The sequence below is a fragment of the Microtus pennsylvanicus genome, chromosome 3, assembly GCF_037038515.1.
Source record: "Microtus pennsylvanicus isolate mMicPen1 chromosome 3, mMicPen1.hap1, whole genome shotgun sequence".
In the NCBI taxonomy this organism is placed as follows: Eukaryota; Metazoa; Chordata; class Mammalia; order Rodentia; family Cricetidae; genus Microtus; species Microtus pennsylvanicus.
The window spans coordinates 16,054,081-16,072,752 of record NC_134581.1 but is presented as its reverse complement, the minus strand read 5'-3'; the positions used below and the strand labels follow the sequence as shown (position 1 = coordinate 16,072,752).

The window sequence follows — 18,672 nt, the reverse complement described above, 5'->3', positions numbered from 1 at the left end:
CATCTTTCCAAGCTTGCAGTGGGACCAGTATGTTGAGGAGATGTAAGCCTCTGGATTCAGGTGTCTTTCAACAACACTCTGAGGCCCAGGTCATGGTGGAGACAAGAATAAGCTACAGTTAGAGCACAGGGAAACCATTTTCTCACACACCACCTCAGAGGGCAATAACCCTTTCATCAAATAACTACTTGTGGGTATGGACACATTTCACAGGGTACAGTTGGGAACAAGTCTTGGTCTCCTAAAGGCTGTTATCTTGTGAATTTATCTGGTGAATGACTATATTTACTCAAATATAGTCATAAGAAATTTGTTCACAAAGGTTTTGAAGATATTTGGCCCCCTGCATAATTGCTCCCTCATTTAATCCCAGCCCTTAGGCAGAAGCAAGTGGACATGACTTTGAGGAGAGCCTGTTACACAGAAGTTCCAGGCCAGCTGAGGCTACATAGTGAGACACTGTCTCAATAAAAGAAAATACAAGACATTGAGCAAGCTCCTTAATTTCTTTACGTGCAAAGGTGACGACTAAAAAAAGTTATGAAAACAACCTAAATATCCTTCCTAGCCTGAGGCAGGCCTAAGGTCTCTTCGGGGGTTGGAGAAGTGACCTAATTGAGTATTGCCACTGGGCTCCAGTGTCGATCGGCAGGGACTTTGGAACAGTCATACCCGACCCGACCTTAAAGTCCATAACAACAAATTACCAACGCTTTTCAGGGAGGGAGCTGACCTTAGGGACCCATTGCCTTCTGGGACCTGGAAGGCAGCGCATCCTGGGTTGTTCGGTCTCTGAGGGTCGTCATTGGTTCTAGTTTACAGACTGACGAGATCTTGAGCCACTCAGAGGAGGCAGCGTGCGGGGTGTGCGGAAGCGGAAGTGAGGTTTCCGTGGAGACAGCAGAGCCTGCGGAAGGCGGCGGCGGCGGCACCTGCGAGTGGAGGCTGGGGCAGGGCATGGTCGCGCTCGCCGTACTGTGAGAGCGGAGCGGCCGCTGGGTCCGCCATGCGCCGACGGCGCTGACATGGGCGCCAGCGGCTCCAAAGCCCGGGGCCTCTGGCCCTTTGCCTCCGCTACGGGGGGCGGCGGCCCTGAGGCGGCAGGCGCTGAGCAATCTTTGGTGCGGTCTCGAGCCCGAGCGGTGCCCCCCTTCGTATTCACGCGCCGTGGGTAAGGGGCATGGGTATCTGCCTTGGGGAGGAAGTCCGGGAACGAGGAACGCCCCCCCCACGTTTGAATCAGGAGGACTGTCATGTTTTGGATCCCCATCAGAGCAAGGGGTGGGGAAAACCAAGTGGCATTCAGCTCCTGTCTGCCCAGGATTTTTTTTTAGAGAAGAGTTGGCTGAGTCTTGTCCCTTGGGTAAAAGCTCCCCCATATTCCCGCAAAGACGGTGTCCGAGAGTCTTAAGATCTTCGTTTCATCCAACTCAACCTGCAAATTAAAGGCATTTATGTACCTCCTATTCTTCCAAGCCTTAGAACGGAAATGATCTTCTGCTTAGGTGTCTTGCCCTCCCCACAGTGAAGGTGGACCTCTGAGAGTAGTGTCTGTAAATCTGCTAGGCCTCAGTGCTGAAGGTGAGGCCACCCAAAAAGAGGCCCTTGCCCAGTTGGGTTCTCTAGACCTGGAGCACTAACCATCTTTCCCCAGGGACTCACACAAAACGGTCTGGACCTCGAGGGCTCCTAAGGACCGACACTCCCTGGGATGGGAATTTGCCAGTAAACACCAGAAAGACCCAACCAGCAGTGCTGATGAGGCTGTACCAACCACTTGGGAATGAGTGGGAACGCAGCCTTCCTGGCTCAGACATCTGCGGTCTTGGTCTTTACCCTGAACTAGCAGTGTCTTTAGAAGTGAGATTAGTGTGCCCAGGCCAATTCCCACCCACTTGATAAGCTCTAGGTGAAGGGCCTGCCGCTGGCTAGTTTCCCCTTGTGGATGAGACAGTGTGCTCTGCTGTGACCTCTTATTGGTGTGACATTATCAGTGGCATTGATGCACTTTCTGCGTCCTTCTAATGACTCCAAACAGAGAGTTCTTCATGCCTACTATTCTTCCACCAAGGTTAAGATTGTGTCTCTTCATCTGGGGTTCAGCACACTTCCCTGTTGTCTGGGGCATTTGCCATGACCAGGTGTGAGGCTCCAACCCAGCCTGTTCCCTTCTCTACACAGCTCCATGTTTTATGATGAAGACGGGGATCTGGCTCACGAATTCTATGAGGAGACAATCGTCACCAAGAATGGGCAGAAGCGAGCCAAGCTGAGGCGGGTACATAAGAATCTGATTCCTCAGGTGAGGTGCTGGGCATGTCAACATAGATACAGCTGGAACTTACTGGGGGAGGAGCTGGGAATATCGGGAAGGCTCCTAGCACAGAGGCTCTGAGCTTATCTTCACTTGCCTCTGTTTCCACGTCAGGGCATCGTGAAGCTGGATCCCCCCCGAATCCACGTGGATTTCCCCGTGATCCTCTATGAAGTGTGAGCCTGTGGCATGGCAGACACAAGCACCCACTGCCCCAGGAGTCCAGGCTGGTGCCACAACCCTGAATAAACTCAACTCCATTGGCCCAGAACCTTCAGTTGTTAAGGGGCAGTCCCTCAGTGTTAACTGGTATTGGTTTATGTCTGAACAGTAAGTGGTTGGTGGCTGGTGGGGGCCAATGGCAGAATTACCAGCCCATCTCCCCCAGCCGCTTCTTCAAGAAGCATGGCAGGACACATGCTGGTCAGGAATGCCTGGTTCCTAGTTCCTTGCCTGACCTGCTTTCTTCCAAGCTTGCCTAGGGCCCAGCACTTTATAAGCAGAGTCTGCCTTCTTCCGGCCCCTGGGCTGTGGGGGCTGGACCCGCGTGGGAGCGACCTTCCCCTCACTTCCCTTCCCTTAGTCAGAGCATTCAGCCGTTTGCTACCTCGATTCCTCCTGTGTCGGACAGAGACTGGGGATAGTGCTAGCCTCGTTCTTCCTGCCTCCCTGCCACTCGTTCCCGCTCTAAGATGGACTGTTTGCTGGCCGTTAAGTAAGAATGGGGACTAGTGTGGGAGGCTCCTTTCACCCAGGGCTGGACTGATCTCTCTTGATTTCTCCCAGGTGCCCTCCCCCAAGTTGAAAGGGTGCAGGCCGGGGTCAGGACAGCCTACGGATGCCTGTGCCTGTGGGGACTTGCCCCGAACCACGTATTCTGTCTAATCTCCCTTGTCTTTGCGCCAGCAGTCCCACCCATCCCCAACTGTCGGGGAGGGGCTGTTCACCACCCAGTGGTAAGAAGCAGCCAGTAGCTATGAGGAGCCCATCACCCCTTCTCCTATAGTATCTTCACTACTTCAGGGTCAGTTAAGGGAAAATACTGGAGCTCCTTGGTAAGGATCAAAAGAAGGGAAAAACACATTAAAGAAGTAATTCAAATGTGAAGGTTTGTAAATAGACTATGATGATGTTGGGGCAGAGTTTGATTATTATATAGAGATGGCTTTTAAAAAAAATCATTGTAGAAGCTCTGGGCGTCTAGAGTATGGGAAATGGCTTGGGGAGGGTGGTCCCCAGCATAGGAAGACTGTTGTGTTATTTGTTCAATTTCAATAAAATTATTTGTAGACCCTGCACATGAGCGTGGCTTCCAGTGAGACTTTAAGACCCGATTTCTAGACTACCACTTGAGCTGATCAGGTAGGCCTCTGGCCCTGGACTCTGCCAGGCTGGCAAGCCCCCTCTAAGAGCCAGTAAGTCTGAACATTGCCTCTAGCAATACCAGCCCTGGCCAACAGGTGGCTGTGTTCACACACCATCTCCAGCCCTGGGAGCCCCTCACCTGCCTCACCTTGTTTGGGACTGGGGTGGGGGGCAGAATAGGTCTTGAAACTCTTCAGATTTGCCTAGCTGCCTTGCCTAAGGGGTGAGTGTGACCATACATAGCTGTGGGATAGTTCTGGTCCCAGCAGTAATATATTATCTCAAGTGAGGTTACAGGTTAAGCCCCATGGCCCTCAAAGTTTCCCACCATGCCCTTGGCCTCCTACCAGGCTCTGGAGTCCACACACACCTGACTCTTCCCAGGTAACAACTGAGGGATGAGCTCAGCTCTGTTGCAGCTTCTCTCGCTAGGCTCTGTCCCTAGTGCGTGGTCAGCTCTCTGCTGCCAGGGGACAATCTGCCTCTCTGCTAGGCCTGGCCTGTGGCCATTAAGCTCAAGAACTTTAGGAAGGAGGAATTCATCAACCCAGAGTCAGGGCACTTGGTCTTCGAGTTGCTCGGGGGCTGGAACTTGTCAAGTCTTGAGTAGGATCACCCTGTGTAGCCTAGACTTCCAGTTCTGTAGAATGACTTCCATCCCCTATAGGACGCCTCCTGTTCAGAGGCCAGGGCTCCCCATATCAGACAGTATCCTATCTCCCACCGCCACCATCCTGCCCGGGGGAACTCCCTGTTCTGGACCTGCTTCGCTGACCCCAAAGCTATAAACAATAGATGCATCAGGGCAATGTTTCCCCACTCCATCCGGCTGGGCTGTGCTCACTTCCTTCCTGCTGGCTGCCTAAGGAAGTGTCCCTGCCCTGGGCAGTCTGGCCTGGTCTTTGTTTTCCCAGGAGTCCCACCCTTGGAGCTTCCTAGAAGCTTTGGTCCCTTGTGAAGCCAACACGGGGGTTCAGGGATGCGCCACTAATGTGTAGGACCAAAGCCTGGGCTGGACACTCAGCCCCCATACAACTTTTTATTAGCACGCGGACTCCCTAGCGTTGGGGAGGTGCGCCACTTGGGTTCTGAGGGGTGGCTGGTTCAGGTGATTTGAGAGCAGGCAAGTCTGCCTGCACCTCCAGAGAGGTCAGAAGGGACCCTGCTGGTCTTCAAGAGTCCCTTCTGTGCGCTCTCTCTCCCACAGGGACACACATCTTCACACATTCATGTGTGAGAAGTCCCATGCTCCGCACACCCTCCTAGCCCCTGCCCACCCCCCACTCCCATATCACACAGACACAGGCATTAACACATTGTCACATTGTCTCCTTTGTCATACTTCAGATACTTCCGCTGTCAGTGGAAAAAAAAATTGACTCAGCTACTGGAAGCCCCCACCTCACCCCACCCGTCTTCCCCTCACACGAGATAGTTTCCTTCCCTGGCACCTGCTCTGGAGGGCCATTAGCTAAACAATCAAGCAAAATAGTGTGACTCCCATGAATACTGTCACTCGCCTCCCCCCACTACTGGATTTGATTTGAGGATGATTGAAACCTCAAGGAGATGAGCGCCTGACCCTAGGCCTATATCCTTCCTGTCACCTGGCACAACTCGTGGGCCCAGATCCTACTCAGAGGAAGGGTGCCAAGGGCTGCCAGCCAGCAAGGGAAGCAGGGTCAGGGGGCTCTCCTCCCAGCCCCTGTTCCAGTCCCTTTCCGCCCAGAGGGGCAGCAGGAAGTGAGGAGAAAGGGCAGGGGTGGGAGGCGGGAGTGGGTGGGAGGGAATGGGGTTTATCAAATCTCCAGCAGGCTGCCCACAGGGCAGCAGCTGGTGCTAGTAGCCTGGCTGGAGAAGCCCACCTCAGGAAGAAGGGAGGCCGCCAACCTACTGGGCGGACAGACTCCCGCACAGGTGAGCCCAGAGACGACCTTTAAGCTGGTCGGGCCGCAGCCTTAGGTGCGCTACCCGCTAGGGCGCTTCCTAGCTTTCAGGCGTGCGGGCGGGAAAGGGGCTGGCGGCTTCGGGAAGTTGAGTCGTGCTTTGGAGAGCAGATCTAAGAGGCAGGGAACAGCTCTAAGCCTACTCCCTACCAGAAGGGGATTGCAAGGCAGAAGGGTTCAAAATGTGGACTAGAGGCACTAGGGAGCCACTGCAGCCTACTTTCCATAATTCCGACCCGAAACTTCTGCGACTTGCACTTTATTCGTGCTTGACTGGGAGTCCCCATCCCACCTCTACCACGTCGCAGAGACTGGACCGGAGAGAATCCAGTGATTGGCCTACCCTGGTGTGGAACCGGAGAAAGCGGGTAGACCACTTTTCCTTTTGGGCCAGGCTGAACTTCAGCCCCTCTAGAAACGCGACGACCTACCCCCTGGTCACCAGGACAACCGCTGCGTCGGCTTTGCCAGGGGAGGGCTCAGAGGCCGTCCTAGGCCCCCTCCTCTAGACAGGCAAGGGGCGGGGCTTCCCTCTGACCGCAAGCTAGTGGAGGGAGTCTTGGGATCCGAGAAGGCGGGTCGTTAATGTCCCTGGCGGCTCCGGATTCACTCGGGTCAAAATCTCTTATATTACACAAAGGGCCCACACTGCTAGAGTCCAAAGTCAGGCATGTGGGACTGAACCCGCAGCTACCCCCAGTCAAGGCCTCGGCCGTAAGCCTTTATTCCACATACCACCACCTCCGCGCGCCCGCCCGCCCGACCCATCTAGTATTCTACCCCTTTAAGAGGACGGCTGGAAAGAGTGGACTGTTCCACTGGCGACAGACTGTGGGGGTACTATCTCAGGCTGGATGACTCTCGAGGCTGAGACCCTAGCGGAAATCCCGATTTCAAGAAGTATTAGATCACAGAGAGATGACTATGCTCCTCTGCAGAAGGTCTGAGGGTCCTCGAACTCGAAACGCAGCACTGAAAGAAAGGAAGGCGAACGCACCCTCCCCGCGAGGCCGCAAATCCTGCCATAGGTCCACCTCCGAGGCTAGATTCTTAAAGGGCGCGCTGGCCTCGGGGCGGAGCTAGCAGAGGCTCGAGCTGGGGCAGTGCTTGGGCGGAGGGCCGGAGCGGGCTTGGCTGGTACCAGGATGGCGGCGGCCCTGGCGTGGGTCCTGGTGGCGCCTGGTGCGAGGTGAGGGCGGGCGTTGCAAGCTTGATGACTCTCTCCCTATGAGCTGGGCTCTGAGTCTCTAGGGGCGCCTTCATAAATGACCCAGGGACCCCACCCCCACCCGGGTGAACTCTGGCCCCACGTGCGGGGCGGGGGCGGGGTCCCGCACAAAGACCGGGAGGAATACCCTCCACTCGGGATCTCTTGTGCTAGGAGGTGAGGGTGTAGGCCGGTCACGAGGACTCGCACAGATTTTCGGTGGCTGTGGTGGGAAGGGCAGGTCGGCGAGCACCGCCGTGCGTACTCCGCTGCCCCTTTGTCCCCGGACGCCTACTCCAAGCCAAAGACAGTGTCGGTGCCCGGGACTAAATCCTGACAGCCTCACTCTTATGCTTTGGAGCATGTTGTACAGATACCAGTTCCTCTGCGGTGTTCATAACAGCTTCCCAGCTTCTGTGTGCATTGTGTCCAAATGCTATCCCTTCTCTAAGTCAAGAGTTCTTAGCGGGGGCTTGAGGGGCCTCTAGGGTGGAGCTTGTGTTCAGGGTGTTCTAAAACCGTGTGTTGTATGGTATATAGGCATGTAAGTGACTCTGGCCGTGAATCTGGAGCCTAATTCGTCCCATTTCCAGAAGGGACACAGACCTAAAGGAGATTCTTGCCCAGCCACAGGCAGCTCCAGAAAATTCTGTGGTTTGGTAGAGTCCCTAGGTCTCTTGCCTGCCCTTCAGAATCCATCTCTCAAACTTCTTACGGCCTTGGCAGACACAGTGGGGAGCACAGTGTGGGTTTGGGGAGTGTAGATGGGATTAAAGTGCACGCCTCTGGAACTGTCTAGACTGATTTGTTCTCTCCCACACTTCCTTCAGTTCCTGAGCTGCTACCAGGCAGGTGACACTTCCTGTAGCCCCCAGCATGCGGGCAGGACTGGGTCCCATCATCACACTGGCCCTGGTGCTGGAGGTAGCATGGGCCGTGGAACTTAAGCCCACAGTGCCACCCATCTTCACTGGCCGACCCTTTGTGGTCGCATGGAATGTGCCCACACAAGAATGTGCCCCGCGCCACAAAGTGCCCCTGGACCTCAGGGCCTTCGATGTGGAGGCCTCACCGAATGAGGGGTTTGTCAACCAGAACATCACCACCTTCTACTACGACCGTCTAGGCCTGTATCCACGCTTCGATGCAGCTGGGATGTCTGTGCACGGTGGTGTGCCTCAGAACGGTAGCCTCTGCGCACACCTGCCCATGCTGAAGGAATCTGTGGAGCGCTACATTCACACCCAGGAGCCTGGGGGGCTGGCGGTCATTGACTGGGAGGAATGGAGGCCTGTATGGGTGCGAAACTGGCAGGAGAAGGATGTGTACCGACAGTCTTCACGCCAGCTGGTGGCCAGTCGACACCCTGACTGGCCGCCAGACCGAATAGTAAAGCAGGCGCAGTATGAGTTTGAGTTTGCTGCTCGGCAGTTCATGTTGAATACACTACGCTATGTCAAGGCAGTCCGACCTCAGCACCTTTGGGGCTTCTACCTCTTTCCTGACTGCTATAATCATGATTATGTCCAGAACTGGGAGAGCTACACAGGCCGCTGTCCTGATGTGGAAGTGGCACGTAATGACCAGCTGGCCTGGCTCTGGGCGGAGAGCACCGCTCTCTTTCCCTCTGTGTACCTGGATGAGACACTGGCTTCCTCCACACACAGCCGCAACTTTGTGAGTTTCCGTGTTCAGGAGGCCCTTCGTGTGGCTCACACCCACCACGCAAACCATGCCCTCCCAGTGTACGTCTTCACACGCCCCACGTACACCCGAGGACTCACAGGACTGAGTCAGGTATGTGTTCCAGGGCCTTGCCTTCTTCCTCCAGGAACCACTGCATGCTTGGGTTTATTGGGGACCAAAAGTACTAGAGTTTACTGTGTGTTCCACATTTCTTTTAATCTTGTGGAAGGCCAACGTCTTCCTCATTCTGTAAATAAGACTGAGGCCCAGAGCTGAGAATTAGCCTAGAGCCTCTGGTAAGTCCGTGAAAAGTGCACAGAATTAACTTAGGAGTCAGAATGTGTGCCCTCGGCTTTGGAGACGAAGGTCCCAGGTAGGCATGGACGTGGACTTAAACCCAGAAAGCCGAACAGCCCCACCTGGAGGCATACAGGGAGGGCTTGCGCTCTGGTCAGCAGGTTAGAACAGGTGTGTCCCTCCTCTCCTGTCAGTTTTCCTCAGTAATCATCCATTCCCACACAGATGGACCTCATCTCTACCATCGGTGAGAGTGCAGCCCTGGGCTCAGCTGGTGTCATTTTCTGGGGCGACTCAGTGTATGCGTCAAGTATGGTAAGGGAGACCTCCCCAGCCAGCCAAACCTGGTGGGGAATTTATACTTTGGCTTCCACCCTCACCTGGGTATATGAACTGAGTCTAGCTTGGCTGCCTCCTAAGCATGGAGGCTTTGTCCCTGAACCCAACAGAGAAGAAGGGCACCCCCACCCTGTTCCCAGGAAGAGGAAATGCTGTCCCGAACAGCTGGAGTTCCACCCTTCCTCATCCGCACAGCTGGGTTCCAGTCTGTCTCCACCCCCACTTCTCACTAGGGACAGGACCGTAAAGGCTCGGGAACTGAATATATGATATGTACATATGTACACAAGTAAGTGTGCCCAGGATGAGCTTCAGAGAACACTTGCCTGGGCTAGGATTCCAACTCCACCGCTGCCGAAAGAAAGAGGTGTAGACAGTTTCCCATCAGGGCTTTGGGCTGAGGCAGCTACCATCGGATGCTCACCTGCTAACCTTGGCCTCTTCCTCCAGGAGACCTGCCAGTACCTCAAGAATTACCTAACACAGTGGCTGGTTCCCTACGTAGTCAATGTGTCCTGGGCCACCCAGTACTGCAGTTGGACCCAATGCCATGGCCATGGACGCTGCGTGCGCCGCAATCCCAGCGCCAATACCTTCCTGCACCTCAGTGCCAGCAGCTTCCGGCTGGTGCCTGGCCGTACACCTAATGAACCCCAGCTTCGACCCGAGGGGAAGCTCAGCGATGCCGACCTCAACTACCTGCAGACGCACTTTCGCTGCCAGTGCTACTTGGGCTGGGGTGGCGAGCAATGCCAAAGAGACCATAAGCGGGAAGCAGGAAGTGCCAGGAGAGCCTGGGCTGGGTCCCACCTCATCGCTCTGCTGGCTTTGGTAGCCATGGCCCTTACCTGAACCTTATAAAGGGGTCTCCCCCGGGGATATCACTCCAGCTGGCCTCTGGCACCAGGATCTGGGCATGAGGAGTCTGTTGGGGGTAGACAAATGAATTTGGCATGGGCAGAGCCCCCGAGATGCCTAGCAGGCATCCATAGCAGCTGTCACCCCCCTGTTCTAAGGGGGAGAGAAAATCCCCCCAAGAAGCCCCTCATCTTGGCAGTGAAGAAGGAGGCTATAGCTAAACCAGGGAAGGCATGACTCTACTTCCCTGCTCCTGGATAGTTTATAGTTCTGGGGTCTCTTTTGTAAATTAAATATAAAACAACTGTGCCTGGTTTTCCTGCTTCTGGGCTAGTATGTGCAAGAGAGCTCAGGGTTGTGGATGAGGTTAAGCTGAGCTCTTTGAACCCCTCAGCTGTGTGGTCACTGGGGCCTAGGGCGGTGCCTGCTCAGCAGTTGTGGGGGGCAGGACCCACCAGAGTAGGATTCCTGCTCTACCCTAACCTCACTTCCACTTTACCTTGACTGAAATGAGTTGTGCCCACCACTGTGTGACTGATAGAGCTGGCTGTGTATCTGCCACCTGTCCCAGTAGCCCAGGCTGGGCCAACACCAGCTTTCTTCCCTCAGCCACCCATGGAGAAAGGGGAAGTGGTGCCTGATCTTCCCGGATGTTCCTACAGACAAGGGCAGTTCTGCTCCCTGATCCAAGGGCAGGGGACTCCTGTCACATGACCCTTCTCACCGTCTGAGTCACAGCCTTCTCTTGGGTCTGGGAGGTAGGCTGTCAGGGTTGAGATGTCAATCCCTGTCACTACGTGGATACCTGATGGAACTACCCTGATCCGCGGAGCAGGGTCATCCTCAAAGGTCAGCTTTGGAGCCAGGATATGAATATATATATAAGGTTAGTGATAGAGACTCACCTAGATATGTGAAGGTCCTGGGATTGATCACCAGCACTGTGTGTGTGTGTGTGTGTGTGTGTGTGTGTGTGTGTGTGTGTGTGTGTGTGTGTGTTTATAAATACCCAAAAACCCTCTCCCGTGCATCGAACAAACTGCCTAATAGGAGATCCAGAGGAGAGAAGTAGCAGAGCCGGGGTAGTTGGGACAACTCTGACCGGTGTTACCTCCATTGTCCTTCCCTCAGGCCCACTAGAGTGTCAGTGATGACCCCCTCAGCCCTGTCCTCAAGAAACTTAGTGGCCCTACAAGTGCTCCTACGGTTAGCTTGCACTAAGTCCCAAGTTCACGCACCAGAACCAGAAAGTGAGTAAGGACAGCCAACAACCATGTTGAGATTTGAAAGGGATGTGGAGGAACCAGGTGACGATGCATGCCTATTGTAATCCCTGTAACTTGGGAGATAAAGGCAGGAAGATCGGAAGTTCAAGCCCAGTTCTGGCTTGGAGGCCAGCCTAAGCTCTATGGGTATAGCTCACATATGAGTATATGGCTCATATAGGCCAGTTACATATCTTCAAACAAAAGAGGAGCCTGCTGATGGTGTTGTACACCTTTAATCCCAGCACTTGGGAGGTAGAGGCAGGTGAATCTCTGTGAGCTCCAGGCCAGCCTGGTCTACAGAGTGAGTTTCAGGACAGCCAGGGCTACACAGAGAAACCCTGCCTTGGGGAAAATAAATGAAAAAATAAATAAATGAGAAATAGGGCTCTGGGTAAAAGGCACTTGCGATCAAGCCTGATGACCAGCTCCCTGGAATTGTCCTCTGACCTCTGTATGACCTTGTGGCACATATACAAATACATAAATAAACGTAACTTTAAGAAAGTTGTGAGACAAGAGTCTTACTATGCAGCCCTACTTAGCTTAGCACTCAGTATGTAGATGAGGCTGGTCTTGAACTCACAGAAATCTACCTGTTTCTGCCCCCCATGCACTGGGATTACAGGCACGTGCCACCACACTAGACTTAATTTTAAAATCCGAAAAAAAAAAAGACCAAAAATAATGGAGTTCAACAAAGGAGAGCAAAGACTAGGGAAACTTCCGTCTCCTCCACACCTGTGATTTCCAACAACACACAGGGTTGAGTACTGAGAACTGAATATATATATATATATAAAAGCTACAAGACTCATGAATCCCCCTCTCCAAAACTAAACAGCAGTAAATAGTTGCTAGAGAGAGGAGCTACCTACAAGTTGGCAAGCTGTTCCAAGGAAAACAGCTTTTGTGTATTGTTCCCCATGCTAGGGTGGGCCTTTGGTGATACAGCTGCCTTTGAGTCATGTGGCTTCTATAAGTAGCCCCTCATGTTCTTCCTGTAATGTAACAACAACAACAAAAAAAAAAAAAACTCTTTGATTCACCAGTCAGACTTGGACAGAATAGTCTCTTTGGTCTGTCATCAGTACTTTATCTGAGATGAATAGAAGTCCTTTACACTTGCTTAAGAAAAAGTCACGCCACACCAAAGATAACCAGAACGCCCTAAGGGGTAGAGGAAGGGTCAGGGTAGCAATGTGGGGCTGCTCAAAGACCCTAGGCATGCACAGGCAGTGAAACCAAGATATGGTAGCCCTATTGTGAGCACCAGTGTTCAGTCGTTCAGGAACAGACACAGCTGCAGGCCCAGACAGCATTCCACCTGGGCAGGGCCATGTCCTCTCCTTACTTTCCCAGCCCTTGCAGGCAAGCCTGGACCTGAGCACCTAGCAGATCTCAGTAACCAGCTCATGATTCACAGAGCTAGTAAAACAACAAACGCATGAACACACAGTACTTATTCATGACCCCTGCTCATTTCCATGGTCATGCAAATACAGGGTCTCTTGATTGCAAAATAGCAACCTTGCTAGCACATGGTCCTAGGCACTGAGATCCCACACTTGTATGTATAAACCCCTGGGGATTTGGGCAGTGGCTCAGTTAGCAATTCACAAAGACTGTCACTAACCAGACTATACAAAGGGTGATGACACACCTCAACTTCACAAACAGAACCTCCCAGAACCAGGGACAGCTTACCTATTAGGCAGTTAGTCAGGGCTTAAGAGCCTCCATACTTCTAGGAACCCACAAAAAAAATTTGTTTGACTTGTATACATGAGTGTGTGTGTTATAAGTATGCATATGTGTGGTGTAAAGGCCAAAAATAAAGTGTATTTCTCTATTGCTCTCCATTATTAGCATTTTACATTTATTTGTGCATGCCATGATGCTTGGTGGCAGTCAGAAAACACCACTTGTCACAGTGGTGTGAAGAAAGTACCCTATAAGCATATAGTCCTCAGGGACCACACACTTAACCGGTTAGTTCTACCAAGTGTGTCCCAGGTATTGAACTCAGGTCATCAAGCTTGGCTGCAGGTGCTTTTACTGGCGAGCTATCTCACCAGGGCTTCTTTTTTTTTAAAAAAATATTTATTTATTTATTATGTATACAATATTCTGTGTGTATGTCTGCAGGCCAGAAGGGGGCACCAGACCCCACTACAGATGGTTGTGAGCCACCATGTGGTTGCTGGGAATTGAACTCAGGACCTTTGGAAGAGCAGGCAATGCTCTTAACCACTGAGCCATCTCTCCAGCCCTCACCAGGGCTTCTTATGCTTTAAAAATGTCTTTTTGAAGGGCTAGGGATATAGCTTAGTGATGGAGCATTTGGTTAGCAAGCATGAAGCCCTGGGTCCTGTTCCCAGCACTGCAGAGACAGACACAGAGAGAAACAGAGACAGAGACAGACAGACAGGCAGCTAGAGACACACAGAGAGAGAAACTTGTTTTAATGAGGAGGGGACCCACAAAGGCAAAAGTGCCCAGAGGCTGAAATATCACGGTGCTGTGGAGAAAGGACTCCCTCTATAAGCACACAGTCCTCAGCGACCACACTGCAGGACCACACATTGCTGGACCTGGTTGGCTACTCTGCCTCCAGGCCCAGTAAGGACACAGCCTCCCCAAGTGCTGTCTGAGTGGGAGGGGCTGTTGTTAGACCAGCCCCAGTCCCACCCCGTGCCAACACCAGCCGCCAGCCCATAAACTGGGTGGTGCGACTGTCTACAAAAGCTCAGAATTTCCCCGAAGCTGCAGCAGCCACAAGCAGCAGCTTCTTGAAATTGCTGCAACTAAGGCCAGAACTGAACCAAACCATGCTTGTGCTTACACAGCATGGTCAGGAAGTTTGGAGAATGAAACCCTTCAGTCCTGAGGTCAGCAGGGACAAGTGGGCAGCTGGCGGGTTTCCTGGGTTGGGTTCTTCTTGGTCACTTGAGCATCCCTTTTCCCAACGGTTGCCAGGATTTCTGGTGGGAGAAACGGAATGGCCTCCCTTATTCATCAGATCGGCCTGAACTGAGGGCTCAGCTCCTCTTTCAGAACAGATGTGACACTTCCTCTGGTCCTTGGGGAAAGGGTGGGTAAGATGAGACCAAGGCAAAGCTTGGGGGAAGCAGATGGCAGAGTCCTGGCCACAGAGGGGACTCACTTGTACCTTTCATGGCAATGCTCCTCTCCAGGCCCCTACTCAGCTCTCTGACCTCACTGGGCCCTACAGATTAATGGTCAACTAAAATCACAGCAGGGACAACCTTCTGAGGAAGGGGCTGGGCCCAACTACTTCAAGCAGGGTTTAGAAAGTTTGACATATGCCTTGAACTCTGCCTTCCTTGGCCAGGTCTCCCCAGACCCACCCCGTGCCACTGCAGCCCGCCTGCTTTACGTCTGTACCCTCTTCCTGACCTTGCTCAGCTTGGCCCAAGGCTCCAGAGGTTCCATGGTACCCAACAAGCCGTTCATCACTGTTTGGAATGCAGACACTTACTGGTGCCTGGAGAGTCATGGAGTGGATGTGGATGTCAGTATGTTTGACGTGATTGCCAACAAGGAGCAGAGCTTTCAAGGCCTTAACATGACAATTTTCTACAGCTGGCAGTTGGGCACCTACCCCTACTATACATCCACTGGGGAAGCCGTATATGGTGGCCTGCCCCAGAATGCTAGCCTGGTTACCCACCTCGCTCATGCATTCCAGGACATCAAGGCTGTCATGCCTGAACCTGACTTCTCAGGACTGGCAGTCATTGACTGGGAGGCATGGCGCCCACGATGGGCCTTCAACTGGGACAGCAAGGACATTTATCGACAGCGCTCAATGGCACTTGTCCAGGCAGAACACCCTGACTGGCCGGAAACTTTAGTGGAGTCAGTAGCTCAGGACCAGTTCCAGGAAGCTGCACAGGCCTGGATGGCAGGCACCCTCCAGCTGGGGCAGGTACTGCGTCCTCGTGGCCTCTGGGGCTACTATGGCTTCCCTGACTGCTACAACTATGACTTCCTAAGTTCCAATTACACAGGCCAGTGCTCACTAAACATCCGTGACCAGAATGATCAGCTAGAGTGGTTATGGAACCAGAGCTATGCCCTCTATCCCAGTATCTACTTGCCTCCAGCACTGATGGGCACAGGGAAGGTACGGTTGTATGTTCGACACCGTGTACAAGAGGCATTCCGTGTAGCTAGCGCTTCCAGAGACCCGAGTGTGCCCATACTGCCCTACGTGCAGATCTTCTATGAAATGACAGATCATCTTCTGTCCCTGGTGAGTCCTGTGTCACCTCGTCTTCACTGTCAGCCTTCCTTGGTAGATAATAAAGCAATAGGTCCAACAACCGAGTCCACATAGCTTCAGGGTACTTCTGTCTTTTTTGGGGCGGGGGGCGTCATGTAAATCAAACTCAAGGTCTTGTACAAATTCTTTCCCACTGCCTTATACCCTAGTATTTTGCCCAATCATTCCCACATACATAGAACATCTACTTGGTGCCAACTTCTGTGTGGAGCATGGGTGATTCATAATTTTTTTAAAGAATTTTTTTTTATTTATTATGTGTATAGTATTCTCAGTATTCTGTCTGCATGTATGCAGGCCAGAAGAGGGCACCAGATCTCATTACAGATAGTTGTGAGCCACCATGTGGTTGCTGGGAATTGAACTCAGGACCTTTGGAAGAGCAGGCAGTGCTCTTAACCGCTGAGCCATCTCTCCAGCCCCGGTGATTCATAATTTAATAGAAAAATTAGTTTCTGTCTATTTACAGGCTAGACAGAGAACAGGCTTGCTCCCAGCTATCAGCACTAGAGCAGCCTCAGGTGAAGGCTACATATTATTTGTCCCATCCAGTGATGTTGCAGCAGTTCCCACAGGCAGGAAGGACGGTAGGTCCCATAGAACTATGCAATCTCCTTTCCAGGAGGAGCTGGAACAGAGCATTGGGGAGAGCGCAGCTCAGGGAGCAGCAGGTGTGGTTGTCTGGGTGAGCTCAAAAAATACATCTACCAAGGTAAGTCAAGGTCTGCGAGGAGGGGTAGGGATGAGGGGAGACTTGGCCTACTCTTTGTACCCAGGAAGTCCTGGCTGAGTGAAGGTAAGTATCACTTACCTGTAAGAGGTAAAGACTGAGTGGGCCCAGACAGGCTGTGGTCACTTACACTCTGCTTCCCACTCAGGAATCATGCCAGGTCATTAAAGAGTATATGGATTCCACACTTGGCCCTTTCATCATGAACGTGACCAGTGCAGCTCTTCTCTGCAGTGAAGCTCTGTGTTCCGGCCATGGTCGCTGTGCCCGCCGTCCCAGTTATCCCGAGGCTCTGCTCACCCTCAATCCGGCCAGTTTTTCCATTCAGCTAACAAGTGATGGCAGGCCCCCAAACCTCAATGGTACCCTCACACTTAACGATCGGACAGAGATGGCTATGAAATTCAAGTGTCGCTGCTACCGTGGATGGCATGGAAAGTGGTGTGAGAAGCAGGGTACGTACTGATTAGCTGGACCTGCTCGCACATGCTGAACACCTAACATACCCTGGGCCTACCTATGGCTTCCTCAAATATAGTCACATGCATACAGTCACAGTCAGGAGTACACTCAACCACTGTTCTAGTCATATGCACACAGGCACACTCATGGGGGTAGTCACAGAGTGACTCAGAATTAAGGGCAGGCACTATAAGGACCTACTTGGCAGAATCATAGGCAAGTCCTTCAGAATCTATGAGTCAGCAGTCACAAAAGCTGACATTTGCCATATGTCTGCTCTGTGCCAAGACCTGTGCTAAGTAAGCACTAGAAGTCTTCACAATTCAAGACATGCAGGAGGGGTGAATACTTTTCATGTATTTTTTGCTGTGCTGGAAATTGAAGATAGGACCTCACACATGCTAAGTGTGTGCTCTACCACTAGGCTATATTCCTAGCCACTGAGGGGGAGTACTTTTTGTCTAGTGTTGCCCAGCAAGAAGAGACAAGCAAGGCCAGGCATGATGGCGCACACCTGTAACCCCAGCACTAGGGAGGCAGAGGCAGGCGGATCTCTGTGAGTTCGAGGCCAGCCTGGTCTACAGAGTGAGTTCCAGGGCAGTCTCCAAAGCTACAGATAAATCCTGTCTTGAAAAAGAAAAACACAAAACAAAACAAAACCAAGATGTATATTGAAATCTAGGTTATCTGGCTCCAAAGACAGAAACTTGCACACCTACTGTGTGTTGGTGGTGCCCTAAATGCGCTGGGAAAACACAATAACACCACTCTACAGGATCCCTGTATCTCCAGAGAGATACTAGCACTGCTCAACCCAGCCAAGGAAGCTGTCGTATTTTACCTAGCTGTTTAGTCAGCTCCTAAAATAGGCAAGTCTCAGAACCCAGAAAGCACTAGGAAGGCTCGTTTCTTTCACCCAAGTGTGTTGTCTAAAGACCACTGCTTTCCATGATCAGGAAAAAGTCCTCTGATGCACTAGGTCTGCTAGACACTATCAAAGAGGAGACAAAACGAAACTCCATTACTACGAGCCCGGGGCGGAGCGGGGAGAGGTGCAGGCGGAGCCAAACACAAGCAAGCAGCTAGAAGTCAGAGGCAGGGTCTGCAGTGGCCCGGCCAAGAGAAGGCGGAGCCACCGGGAGGAAGTTTTAGGCCTGGCCACCGCCGGAAGGGAAGAAACCAGGGAACCGAATGGGCCTGCACTAGTTCTGTTGTGACGCTCAGAACCAGGGGCGGGGTGTCTAGGTGGTGACATTCCGGGCACGGAGGACTTAGGAGGAGGTACGCCGTCTCCGGGGAAGACTGCTGTGAGTCCTCCGTACGGCTGGGACCAGCGTAGGCAAACCGAGGAATCGGAGCCAGAGACCGCAAGATACAGAATCGTGCGCAGGCTGGAAGCGGACCATCCCGGAGCTCGGCTTTAACATGTCAGTATCACCCTCACATCTCACACGTTACTCATCTATCCTCCCCGCGCCTGTGGTCCCCCAAGTGGCCGTGTCGCCCCTCAAGTCTTACCAGCGCTGGCCCTTTCCCCCGCCCCCCCCCCCGCATGCTGAGCCACACCCACCCATAATCAAACTTTCAAAACCCCCACTCCCAAAAGATCCATGCCTGTGCCCCACAAGGGGCAGGTGCACACCCTCTCTGAATACCGGGAGCTTTGCTCTACCTACAGTGGTGGGGCCCGCAATGAAGGGGTTAAGCCGGTCTGGGGAACCCTGGGGCTCTGGGTAGGGGCGGACCCTGAGGTTCCTCCTTCCAGTCCTTGCTTAGGAGCTGGGAGGGAACGCTGCTCCGACTGAGCTGACTGAGGCAGGTAAGGGGCTTAAAGCCCAGGTATGGGATTTGTGTGAGGGGTGAGAACTGCCTGCCCTCATGCTCAGGGAAAGTT

The 18,672-nt window shown here is 52.8% G+C and overlaps 3 protein-coding genes across 4 annotated transcripts; all 3 read left to right on the top strand.

Annotated features, from left to right (window-relative positions):
- The first annotated feature begins 888 nt into the window (after positions 1-888).
- Tusc2 (tumor suppressor 2, mitochondrial calcium regulator) lies at positions 889-3,612 on the top strand. Its single transcript, XM_075964708.1, has 3 exons — positions 889-1,171; positions 2,182-2,302; positions 2,429-3,612. The coding sequence occupies exons 1-3, from the start codon at positions 1,026-1,028 to the stop codon at positions 2,492-2,494; spliced, it is 333 nt and encodes a 110-aa protein (XP_075820823.1). The 5' UTR covers positions 889-1,025; the 3' UTR covers positions 2,495-3,612.
- A 1,881-nt stretch (positions 3,613-5,493) lies between these two features.
- Positions 5,494-11,020, top strand: Hyal2 (hyaluronidase 2). Of its 2 annotated transcripts, none has more exons than XM_075964704.1 (4): positions 5,494-5,596; positions 7,663-8,629; positions 9,041-9,130; positions 9,605-10,321. In XM_075964704.1, the coding sequence occupies exons 2-4, from the start codon at positions 7,709-7,711 to the stop codon at positions 10,004-10,006; spliced, it is 1,413 nt and encodes a 470-aa protein (XP_075820819.1). In that variant the 5' UTR covers positions 5,494-5,596; positions 7,663-7,708; the 3' UTR covers positions 10,007-10,321. The 2 variants fall into 2 exon arrangements, with proteins under 2 accessions (XP_075820819.1, XP_075820818.1); XM_075964703.1 differs by lacking the exon at positions 5,494-5,596 and adding an exon at positions 6,688-6,814 and having other exon boundaries at positions 9,605-11,020.
- A 2,982-nt stretch (positions 11,021-14,002) lies between these two features.
- Hyal1 (hyaluronidase 1) lies at positions 14,003-18,202 on the top strand. The gene is made up of 5 exons (XM_075964696.1): positions 14,003-14,168; positions 14,633-15,556; positions 16,209-16,298; positions 16,465-16,771; positions 18,024-18,202. Exons 1-5 carry the CDS (start codon positions 14,109-14,111, stop codon positions 18,200-18,202), a joined length of 1,560 nt encoding a protein of 519 aa, XP_075820811.1. The 5' UTR covers positions 14,003-14,108.
- Positions 18,203-18,672: the final 470 nt, after the last annotated feature.